Source organism: Rhinatrema bivittatum, chromosome 11 (genome assembly GCF_901001135.1).
Source record: "Rhinatrema bivittatum chromosome 11, aRhiBiv1.1, whole genome shotgun sequence".
Lineage (NCBI taxonomy): Eukaryota > Metazoa > Chordata > Amphibia > Gymnophiona > Rhinatrematidae > Rhinatrema > Rhinatrema bivittatum.
In genome coordinates, this window is record NC_042625.1 from 58,245,688 (window position 1) to 58,258,465 (window position 12,778).

A 12,778-nucleotide genomic window follows, 5' to 3' on the forward strand; every position below is an offset into this window, starting at 1 on the left:
GCCAAAACTTCCTCCTGGATCTTGAAATCAGTCTTTTATTCCCAACTGAATTTAACACCCAAGTTCCTCCTTGAAGCAGGTCACTGACACCTCCTTTCCTCATGAAAGGTATGGAGGGCAGGTCTTCCCTAACCTGCGCAGTTCCAGACACAGGGTTTCCCATGCCCTGAGCCCAGGTGGTGTACAGGCTTTCACAAGGCTCCTACTAATTAAAATCTTTAAACCCATAAAATAGTTCCAGAGGGAAAATCCTATCCAGCCAGTGAGTGGACTGGAAAAGGAAACCTGTCCCTGCCCTGGTCGGGACCACTGGGCAGGGTTTGCCTGGCTCCTGTGATTGGGCCTGAAATAACAACTCAAGCAAACTACTTTCTACCTCTTGACTCTCAGCAAACCTAAAGCTCTATAGAGAGCTGCTGTATAGAATCTCAGGGGGATGGCTATTCAGACCCCTCAAAGGGAGGGGCTGTATTTGAATGGTAACCTCCCCCTCACAAGTAACTTGCCCTCTCTCTAGCTGAACTAAAGGCTCACCCAGGTCTTAATGGTGACATAACCATAGGATCCATCACAAATATAATTAAATCAAAATGCTTCTGTGCTGACCTTTATCAGAACCCTGTGGGTAATCTTCCCATTAGAAACAGCACATATAGTTTTGATTATAGAAAACTAGGCATGTTGTTTCTTCCCCTGATCAAACTTCATCCTCAAGAAAATCTCAAAACAATGAGGCTTAACACATACTTTTTATCTGAATTGAGGGTAGGCAGTAATATAATAGACTGTTTCTGCAGATAACACAGAATTTTGCTCACAGAAATTGATTATTGTTCTTTCTTCAAGGATAAGCAGGATGGTAGTTCTCACAACTGGGTGACATCATCGGATGGAGCTTGGCACGGAAAACTTTTGACCAAAGTTTCTAGAAACTTTGACCGGCCTACTGAGCATGCCCAGCATGCCACTAACCAGGTGTCCACATGGGGGTCCCTCTTCAGTCTCTTCTTTTCTGCGAAGCTGTCGCCACACGATTCAGGAGCTCGTGCTTTTTTTTTCCTAAAAATTTGTTTTCTTTTCCTTGCTTCCATATGTCTCATAGGGTCCCTCATCCTTCCTTTGGAGATCAGTAAGTTTCCTCGGGTATTTGTGGTCGATCACCGACGGAGCTCCTTCCGGATACCCGCCGACCATTGACCTCACATCACATTCTTTTTATGATGGTATTGTCCTGCTTCCGCTGGTGCCCCCAGTGCCTGTGGACTATGTCCCTCACAGACCCCCATGAGATTTGTGTCTTTTGCCTGGGGATCTCTCATGATGTCTGTGTTTGCGAGTTTTGCGCCCAAATGACCCCGAAGGGTCACAGGACTCACCTCGACAAAATGGAAAAAATGTTCGGAGTGAAACATCCGGAGTAATCTCCGGTGTCAATGCTGCTTGGGAAGGAGACCCAGGGCCCAAGTTCCCCTGTCGGACCTGCTGCCAAGGTGTTCGTGAGAGACCACCCGCTGTCTGTCTCTTCCTGCTCCTATTCAGGTTCCTCAACATCCCCCTTTGCTTCGGGGAAGGATCGCCGGGATCACCGATAATTGTCCAGGAAGCATCTGTATCGATCCTCATCTTCCTCTAAGAAGGACTGAGAGAGGGCATCAACCTCTGTGCCTCCTATGAAGCGATCGAAGGCGGAAGATGTCATTGCCTCCAAACCTACGATGCCGGTGGAGGAATCGGTCCCCCCTCAAACCAGATGGTCCACCGATTCCGCCCGCTCCTTCTCAAACCGTGCTCTCTTCTAAATCATTCGAGGAGGAACTCGAAAGGTGTGTGCAGATGGCGGTCGGCCAGGCCCTGCAGAGCCTCGAGCCTCCAGTTCCTTGGGTACTGCCTCCACCGCAAGAGCCTGCTCCACCGGTGTTCACACTGTTGTTGAAAGGCTCAACATGCTGCTCGGGATGTTCCCTATGCAGCCGGCAATCGTGCTTCAAGCTCTACAGAGGCCTCTGAGCGCATCGCTGCCGTCACCACCGGCCCCCATACCGGTGAGCAACTCCTCGGAAGAGGACAGGCCATCGGGCTCGATGGCGGGCTGGAGGCTCACGGTGACCCTTCACCATCCAGCTCTCCCAGATTCCTTCGGTGCTCCCAATGGCACCTTTGGACCACTCGAGAATTCGAGGCCCTCCCATGCCTCCCTCGAAGCCGTCGATCTGGCCCCCGAATTCAGATGAGCTTCCCCCCTCCTGCTTCCCCAAAGGGATCAGCTTTTCTGGATGGGAGACCCCCTAATTCCAGTACCATTGGTCAGATTGTAAATCTGAAGGAAAGCTGTGAAAATGAAGACCAAAGAGCATTGTAAGGAAATTAAAGATAAAGTTATAGGCATGCACAAGATGGATATTATTATGTAGACTTTCTCTAAGTGCTTGGATTGCAGTGATACGAGGGATTTGGTAACCTCTGTGCTCCAGTGCTTTTGATATCTCCCTCCCCCACACCTATCAGGGCAGCAGTGCTACAGACCTGTATACCTCCTATACCACACTCATCGTTCAGGAATGACAGCAATTTTTATCCACAGAATTAGACTTTTATTTGTCAGACTTTGCAGGCTTAGCATTTAGAAAAAGATATACAGTACATATTTATTGATAATTTTTTATATACCAAATTTTTCATGTGAACATATCAAACCTGTTTACAGTAAGTAACAAATATTCATTTAATAATATTTGCATTTTCAAAAGGAAAAGGAAGTAAATACATGGTTTCATAATATAATTAAATAGACTAAAATACTAACTAATTAGCATAGTAAACTAATTATTAATAAAGTTTAAGTTATTAGAGAGGCAGGATAGTGAGTGCAGAGATAATAAATTTAAAAGTATACTTTACCTTGATATATATCCAGTATTCTTAAAACATTAATGTAATAGTTCTTGGAAGGCTTGTTTGAAAAGCCAGGTTTTGATGCCCTTTTTAAATAATTTGATATCAAGTTCCAATCGTAGTTCTTTTGGTATAGAGTTCCATAGTTGGGGCCCAGCAATAGAAATGGCTCTATCTCTGACACTATTTAGAAGAGCAATTTTAGGGGAAAGAATGGGTAACATTCCTGTACCTGTTGATCTAGTATTTCTTGAGGGAGTATGGAAATGAAGGGAGGATGTTAGCCATTCAATTTTGTCATTGTATAGTGTTTTCTGAATTAGAGTAAGAGTTTTATGTTGGGCCCTGTATTTAAGAGGCAAACAGTGAAGGTCTTTTAATATTTATTTATTTATTTATTTATTTATAGGCTTTTCTTTGCCGACATTCGTAAGGCACATCATGCCAGCTTACATTGAACTGAAAAGGAGGAAAATATTGGGGTTATATGATCTGATCGTTTGGATCCTGTCAGAAGCCTGGCTGCTGAGTTCTGCAGGAGTTGCAATGGTCTTGTTGTGTTTGTTGGGAGACCTAAAAATAAAGAATTGCAGTAGTCTAGTTTAGATAAAACCAGTGCCTGTAAAACTGTTCTGAAGTCTTTAGGGAATAGAAGGGGTTTTAATCTTTTAAGGATATGTAGTTTAAAGTAACAGTCGTTAATGACTTTTTTAATCCAGTTTTTCAATGGGAATTTGCAGTCTAAAAGGACCCCCTAGATCTCTACCTTCCAGAGAGATGGGGTAATTTTTGGCGGCTTCTTGGATTTCAAGTTCTTTTGCTTTGCTTATTTTAGGTAAGATGTATAGAATTTTTGTTTGTTTTTTTTTTGTATTAAGGGAAAGATTCATTTGGACTAGTACTTTTTCAATGGTGGATCAATAAATATCCCAGAGTTTGAGTTAGGTCTAAAGATTTTTCGATTGGAATTAGAATTTGAACATTGTCAGCGTAGAAAAAATGAGTTAGACTGAAACCGGATAGAATTCTGCATAACGGAAGCATATAGATGTTTAAAAGGGTAGAGGAGAGGGAGGATCCTTGCGGTACTCCATAAAGTTTAATAGGTTCAGATTCTTTATAAAGAAATTTTACTTTGAAGGATCTATTATTTAAGTAAGAGTCAAACCATTTCAGGGTGGATTCTTTGCCTATTTCGCAAAGTCCGTCAAGGAGGATTTTATGGTTAACTGTATCAAATGCTGCTGAGATTTCCAGCATGATCAGGAAGTAGGTTTGGCTGTTGTTGGCTCCTCTGAGGATAATATCATGTAACGAGGTTAATAGGGTCTTGGTGCTAAAATATTTCCTAAATCCATTATTTCCTAAATCCGTGTTGTGCTGGGTATAGGGTACTATGCTTTTCCAGATAATCTGTTAGTTGATTGTTGATTATTTTTTCAAGTATTTTTGATAAGCAGGGAAGGTTGGAAATGGGTCTCAAGTCTGATAAATCAAATGAATTGGATTGTGGTTTCTTAGTGATTGGTTTGAATATTGCGGCTTTTAGAATAAATGGGACATTTGCTTCAGTGATTGATAAGTTAATTATATCAGCAATGGGTTTGGAAACTATATTGGTGATTGATTTTAATAGTTTTATTGAGATGGTCAATTAGGTGAGCAGCTGGGTTCATTTTTTGATTATATTTTCAATTTGAAGTGAGATTGTTTCAAATGAAGTTAAGTGGTCATTAAGCTTGCTAGGAAGTACAATTCGGTTTGTGTTTAGTGATGGGATGTTTTTTTAGTATGTTTAAGGTTTTTTCTTCGTAGAAGTGTGCAATCGTGTTACAATTAAAGGAATTGTTTGAAGTGGGAGTTTCAATGGGATTGGTTAGATCTTTTACATATGTAAATAGTGTTCTGGGGTTATATTGATATTTGTTGATTTGGCTAGCGTAAAATTCTTTCTTTACATTATTGGTGGATTCATTGTATTTATGTAATAGAGATTTGTAGTTACGTGTCTGAAGAAGGAGAGGCTCTCCATTTTCTCTCTGCCTTTCTAACTGTAGTTTTTAGAGTTCTTAGTTCGTTGGTGTACCATGGGTCGTGGTGTGTTTTTATTAATAGTAATCTCTTTTTTTATAATCGGGCAGCAGGTATCCGTCACCTCTTTGGTGAGTGAGAACCATGAATTAACGGTGTTATTGCTGTTTGATAGGTCTAGGTCCATCAAAGCTTTAGATAGATGTTTAGTTAGTGTCTAGTTGACAAGGTTTCCTGTATTCAATTTTGATCCTGGTGGGTGGGATTAGTACGTTTTGAGTATTGGATTTTAATATCTCCAGTTATTAATTTATGATCTGACCATGGGCCTGGGGTTATAGTGGGACTGTTTGGAGTATCTATGTATGAGTTGGTGAATATCAAGTCTAGTGTGTGTCCTGCTCTGTGAGTTGATTGTTGAATGATTTGTTGATATCCTAGGGCTGACATTGAATTTAGGAAGACCTCACAGTTGTGAGGTAGAGGGTCTTTATCAACATGTAAGTTAAAGTCGCCAAATATGATTAGGATTTCTATTTTTAGATTACTAACAAAGAATTCAGTTAGTGGGGAGACATTGATTTCTAATATGCTAGGAGGAGCGTAGATTAAACAAATTTGTAAATAGTGTGATTTTAAGAGAGCAATCTCGAATTTGGGTGGTGCATTTATTTGTATTTCCAGGTTTAATTCTTTTTTTGAGAGTATCATAAGACCACCACCTCTTTTGTTTAATCTGGGTATTGATGTAATATCATAAATATTTTTTGGAAATTGGTTTAAAAGAACATAGTCTGATTTTTTTTAAACCAGGTTTCGGTGATTCCACATATATGAGGGTTGTTGTCTTTAAGAAGATCGTTAAGGATGAGCATTTTTTTGACTAAGGATTGAGCATTAACCAGAAGGAGAGAGATAAGTGAAAGACTAATTTGGTTTTAGGGATTAGGGGATATATTTTAGGTGTCTATGTGGCTTTGGAAGGTTTTCTTCATTGTTGTTTTTGATCTAGGTCTAGTGAGGGAGATGATGGAAGGAATGAGATTAAAATTCATGGTGGCATTTGGGTAGAGTTGATGTTTTAGAGGAGGAGCTATGAGGAGTTTGACAATGTATTAGAGTGTAAGGGGAAAACTAAGCGGCAAAACCAAGGGGCATGCCCCTTGGTCGCACGATGCCGGCGCACGACGCCTCCGGTCGTGTTTCAATGCTTTTAAGCCCTCACTGAGTGTCAGCAACAACATCAGTGAGGGGGGGGGCGGGTCACCCGGCACTTCCGATGTCTGGCTTCGGTGGGAGTGCTGAGGAAAGGAAGACAAGAGGAAAAAAAAAAGGTTAAAGTTTACTTTCTCCTTGCTACTGAGCACCACTTTCTGCTAAAGGAAGATCTGTACCATTAGTGGCTTTAAACATGCCAGAAACCTTAGCCTGAGTAATATATATGAAGACTGATAGTTAATTCAGAATCCCTAATGACTTCAGGAGATTCCCTCTGTTTACCTCTAGAGCCGTCTCTAGCTGGAGACCTCAGGGATCTTCTGGAGGGATGGTTTGCTTCCTAGGTTTGGGTACTGGCGGGCTGAAGAGGCGTCTTTCTGCTCTGGACTGTCCCGGGCTTTGGGGGCAGGGTTTCTGGTACCAAGGTAGGGCTTCCCTCTTGTTGGTCTCCCGGACACTTTACTGGCTGTCAGATACCAGGCAGGGCTTTTCTCTCTCTCTCCAGTCTCTCAACCACACCTGATCCTTTCCTTCCTCAACATGGATCCTTCATGTCATCTCCCACCTTTGGGTAGTCATCTCTTTTGGGTACTCAGCTCTTCTTTTTCTCCTCCCTCTTTGCCCCTTCTTATACTATCCAGCCTATGATTATGCACAGGTTTCTTGCATAGTCATGCAGTGAGTGGAGGTTGTTTTCTCCGCATTGCAGGTCTTTGCCCCCCTCCCCATTAAGCTACTGGGGGGGGGGGTCCTGCCACGTCTTGTCCGCACATTCTTCCTTCATTCCTAGATGGGGCCTAGTCCTGTCCTATGGACTCTCCTTGGGCTATTCTGACCTCTGCTCTTAGGGAGAAGCTGGTTTTCTCTATTCTACTTTGACTGAAAGCAACTGTGTAAATAAACCAAAGGGCAAACAAGCAGGTCTTGTTCTCATCTTGTTTTTTTCTTTCTCTGCAGAGCCAGGGTCTTGGCTGGAAGATACTTGTCAGTATTCATCTTTTGCAATCTCTGTCCCTCTGTGGCCAAAATTCTTCTTTGGGACCTCCATTGGTAAAATATTGGGTAACCCCCTACAGGATATCCCAGTGAGCACTGGGATATCCTCCACTGTGTGGAGAAGCCAGCAATCACTTTAAAGGAGCTACAGAGTTCAGTGGCTGAGACTGGTCTGGAGGTGAACCAGTCAATCATATCAAGAGCTCTGCATACAACTGGCCTGCATGGGAGGGTGGCTAGAAAGAAGCCATTACTGAAGAAAAACCACATCAAAGTACATCTAGAGTTTGCCAGAAAGCATCAGAGTGACCCAGCTGAAATGTGGGATAATGTTTTGTGGTCAATTGAAACAAAAATGAAGCTTTTGGCCAAAATTGAAAAAATGTGTGGCACCAACCTAACACTGCCCATTCCTCAGTAAACACCATCCCAACAGTAAAGTATGGGGGTGTCAGCATCATTTGTGGAGATGTTTCCCTCAGTGGGGACTGGGCATCTTATTAAAATTGAAGGGCGGATGGATGGTTCAATATACAGAGAGATACTGCAGACAACCTAATTCAGTCTGCTAAAAACTAAAACTTGGGAGAAAGTTCATCTTTTAGCAGGACAATGATCCCAAGCACAAGGGCAAAACAACACAGGAATAATTTAACAGAAAGGTGAATGTTCTACAATAGCCAAGTCAAAGTCCAGATCTCAGTCCAATCGAGAATCTGTGTCACTATTTGAAAATTGCAGTCCATAAACATCATCCAACCAACTTGAACAACCTGGAGTAAATGTGCCAGGAAGAATGGGCAAAAATCACTCCCAAACAGTGAGCAAAAGACTTAAAGCTGTTATTGCAGCAAAAGGTGGTTCTACCAAATACTAGTCTGAAGGGACTGAATACTTATGCAAGCAGCATTTTTCAGTTTTTAATTTTATTTTACAAAAAATGCAGAGAAATAGTAAATTGTGACTTTAATAATTTACTTTAAGAGCATACTGGTTTGCAGTAAACATACTGTCTGGAACAATCTGTGTAAGTGTCATTTGTAATCCAGACAAATATGTTGACTTTTTAGGGGATTAAATACTTTTGCAAGCCTCTGTACATATCTATAAACATAATCAAATTAGTGGGCTATCTACTTTGCTACCAGTTTGGTTCAAATGCTTGGGTGAATAGGAACATCTTCAGTTCCTTTTTAAAGGTCTTGATACAATTTATAGCACACACATATTCTTGCAAGCTGTTCCATAGCACACATGTTTCTTGCAGGCCAGCCACCGAGAGCTCTGTTTCTTGTTATGTCAAGCAGTGCAAGTTTTGGAGCAGGGATGTCGAGTACGCTTTTATTCATTGAGCACAATTGTCTAACGGATTTATAAATACGGAGGTTCAAGCTAAGCCATAATGATGAATCAGAATTCAATAATTTGAAAATGTTAGCAACCTTATATTGAACCCTATAGAGGACAGGAAGCCTATATAAAGCTGCTAGAATAGGAGTGATATGTTCCTGAAATTTTCTGCCAGTGAGTGTCCTTGCAGCTGTGTTTTGTATAACCTGCAGAGACCACATGGTATAATGAGTTGCAGTAATCTAAGCTGGTTAGGAATAGGGACTGAAGAACGGAGTGGAAGTCTTTTGGTTCCAGTAGAGGTTTTAAACTCCTTAGAAGGCATAGATTGTAGAATGATTTTACTACAGATGCAATTTGAAGTTTCATGGTAAGGATTATCTCCAATTTCTTTATTTCTGAGGGTCACCTCTGATCAGAGCAAATACAAAGAAGTATAATATATTTTAGCTAAGCCTATAAAACCAGCACAGAGGTCAGCTAGCCTTGAAAAGGACAAATACAGGCCAACTGGACCTACTAAGGTCCGACAAAGGGAACCTAAGTGTAAAATGAACAGTAAGTATTAGCAGCAAGAAATAAACAAAACTCTAGGTATAAGATAGGTCTCCGAAAAGAAGTTGCTCTATACAATTGAAATCGTTATACTGCTTAAAGGCTGATATAGTACAGTGCGCTCCGGTGGAGCGCACTGTTAGCCCAGGTTTGGACACGTGTTTTTCACGCGCTAGCTTTACCCCTTAATACAATAAGGGGTAATTGCGCGTCGAAAATGCGCATCCAACCCTCCCGAAACTAATAGCGGCCGCAACATGCAAATGCATGTTGATGGCCCTAATTAGTTAATCCCGCGCGATTCAGAAAGTAAAATGTGCAGCCAAGCCGCACATTTTACTTTCAGAAATTAATGCCTGCCCAAAGGTTGGCGTTAATTTCAGCTGGCACCGGGGAAGTGTACAGAAAAGCAGAAAAAACTGCTTTTCTGTATGCCCTCCGACTTAATATTAAGTCAGAGGCCACACACCCCCTAAAAAAAGTAAAAATTAAAAAAAAATTAAAAATCGGCCCGTGGGTCGGAAGACGGACACTCAATTATGCCGGCGTCCGTTTTCCAAACCCGTGGCTGTCAGCAGCTTTGAGAACCAATGCCGGAAAAATTGAGCGTCGGCTGTCAAACCTGCTGACAGCCACCGCTCCTGTCAAAAAGGAGGCGCTAGGGACGTGCTAGTGTCCCTAGCGCCTCCTTTTACCGCGGGCCTTAATTTGCATAGACCACCCTCCTGAATCGCGCGCCCAGGAGAGTGGCCTGTGCGTGCGCCAGGAGAGCGGACGCTCGCCAGCTTTCTCGCGCGTTTTTCTGTATCCTTGTTAATCTGCTTACTTCATTAGTAGCTAAAAGCTACGAGATTGATATTGAAAGGCTTTGTGTGGATAACCTTTTTTGAATTATTACACAAAACCCAATATTCCACCCCTCACCATCGCATAAATTTTATGCACCCAGAATTCATTGGGACAAGAAGGGGTGTTAATGGAGGGATTTCAGGAATGAGATTAAACTTTAGTTGGTGAGCACATATATTGAGCCCTCTCCAGCTAAAGTTAAACACACAAGGTCTGGTCAGAAAAATAGTTGTCCTAACTTTATCTGGGTAAACTTATGCAAGCAATTTTTTTCTGCTTGTATTTAGCAGCAGGCTTATCCAGTTAAGTCCTACCAAATGTCCAAAAAAGTTACACATTTAATTTTATCCAGACAACCTGCTCGCCTGCTTAAATATCAACCTCAAAATGTTTGCGTTCAGTTATGGCATAGCAAAAATGTATTTGGGAAAATATTAAGGAACTGATGTCACCAAGCGATACTAATCTTACTATGGATGCCAGCTCTTGAAAGATTCTGCTTCATCTGTTGCAGTTAATGTTTTTCACTGGTTAATTATTCCAGATCCTGTTCTCAGGTGCAGCACTGGAATACAAGAGGAAGCTGCATTTTGCTTTCTCCACCACAAGATGTGACTGCAGCACTTGGTCTACAAGTGTTAAGCAATGTAGAAGGAAACTGGTGTAAAACTGAAGAATTCATGATTTAACTTTCGTAACAAGGAAAGCTTTTAAAAATTAGCTAACAGAAGCTCTGCTAGAAAAGGTAGCTTGTATAATGCAATTACAAAAGTGTACCTGTAAAATTTCAAAATATATTCCATGTGTTCACAGTAATATACTGAGGTACTGGAAATAGCAAATCTTTAAAATAGCAAGTGGAAGGGATAGGAATAAACATATAGTGAATATGTAAATTTTGGATTGGCCAAATGTTTTCATAAGAACAATTGTAAAAAGTTTCAAAGGCTAAGTTAAGATGCTGTATCAGCTTGATAGCATTCCTGAAAGGAATATATTCGTTGAAGTTCTGAATTCCCAGAAGCTTCTATGCCTTTCTGCCTTTAGAAGTAAATTTTGAAGACCATACCTATATCTCATAATCCTCTCTCACACCATTCTGTAATATGTAAATGAAGCAGCTTCTATGCAAATAGTTGGATGGAACATTAATCCCTTCCATTTGTTATTCTGTAATTAGGGTTCCTTAGCTTGCACTGTATATTCTGTTCTCATTGCTACTTCCTAATGTGTTTTGTAGGACATCGAGCATGGAACAAGCTTGAGCAGGAACATGGACAGCTTGGGAAGTAATCACTCCATTCCCAGCATGTCTGTGAGCACAGGCAGTCAGAGCAGCAGTGTGAACAGCATGCAGGAGGTTCTGGATGAGAGCAGCTCTGACGTGGTCATGATTCCTGATGAATGCACCTTTAATTACAGTTCATCTATTGTAAATAAAAAGGTATGTTCCACGTAACACCTTTCGACTCCAACCTTTCCCCCTTCTGTTCACCTTTAGAATATTGGATGATGCATAACATTTAAAGCTTCATTTTGCACCTTGTACTTTTCTTTAGAGGACTGGATTGAGTATCTTTTGATGGTCACTGGGACTCTACCCTTACCCCCTTTCCTTTTATTTCTCAATGGAAGATTGTTATATGACCCATGGTGTTCTCCACAATATCATCCATTCTGTTGTTCCCCTGCAGCTGATGAGGTGTTATAGTACTTTCCTATCCATCTTTTTCACCCTATCGAGGATTGGATAGTATGTCCCATGATGTATTCCACAGCTCTATTATCTTCCTTTGTGGGAATATGGTTCAGCTTGTGAAATGTATGAGCACATTGAGGATAAATGTCTGACTGTTTATTAGTAAACTTAATATGCTGCTTTCCCTGGTCCAATGCAAAGTAGATTTTGGAATATTATTATTCTAAAACAAGTAGTTCACCTACTCACACAGGTGGGTGACATCAGCCAATACCACCGTGAAGCACCTTTTCCAGAGGTTTCTAGCCAAGACTTGAAGGCTTCTTTGGGTATACATGACAGTTCCTACAGCCACGCATCATGTTTCAGTTTCTTTTTCTATTGGAACTGACGGGCACTTCTCCAAAGTTCCAGTATTTTTCAGGGTTTTTTTGGGGGGTTTTTTAAGTGCAACTTCCCCTCTTAAAGATGAATTTTAAAAGCCCAATGTGCACATTAAGTAGGGGATGCACGAATATGTCGGGCTCGTGCGCGCAGTGGCATTTACGCACATCTTGGAACTTCTCAAAAAGGGGCCGGGGGCATGGGCGGGTACATGAGCGTTTCGATTCTTGAGTCAGAAAATTGCAGGTAAATACTTATATCCAATGCAAGCCGAGGTCCCCTGCTGCGTAATTTTACCTCTGCTATGGGTGAGGTGTAAATTTTAAAAAAACTAACTGAACCATATCTGAGGGGTGGAAAGGATCTGGGGAAACTGGGTGATCAAACTGGGGTAGGAGATTGGAGGACCTATCTGTTAACAGGGCGAACTGGGAAGGAACTGGTAAAACAGACAATGGTGTCAGCGCACGTCCCTTTTAAAATTTCCCCCACTTACACAGTGGAAGCTGCTTTTATATGCACAGGCGTGTGTCTGCTTAAAATTAGGCGCACTTGTGTGCGTGACCAGGCTATTTATAACATGCATGCATATATGCACATCCTTGGGCGTGGGCACAGGCAGGGCGCATATGTGCACCTGCGCACCACTTTAAAAATTACCCTCTTCTGTTCCAAGGTTGTTTGTTCTCATTTGGGAGGTATTGACAGCTTTCTCTGATATGAAGAAACAAATATTCTTTTCTTCTGTGTGTGAAAAACAGTCTTATATAACGTCTGCTAAAAATATCATATGACTACAAACTC

General features: G+C 41.5%; 1 protein-coding gene across 5 annotated transcripts in view; it reads left to right on the top strand.

Moving 5' to 3' along the window:
- Positions 1 to 12,778, top strand: part of TAOK3 (TAO kinase 3) — a 194,736-nt gene that overhangs the window by 81,235 nt on the left and 100,723 nt on the right. For all 5 annotated transcript variants that reach the window (XM_029619813.1, XM_029619815.1, XM_029619812.1 and 2 more), the window contains one exon: positions 11,132 to 11,335. In XM_029619813.1, coding sequence (XP_029475673.1) covers positions 11,132 to 11,335 — 204 coding nt within the window. The remainder of the gene's footprint in view (positions 1 to 11,131; positions 11,336 to 12,778) is intronic.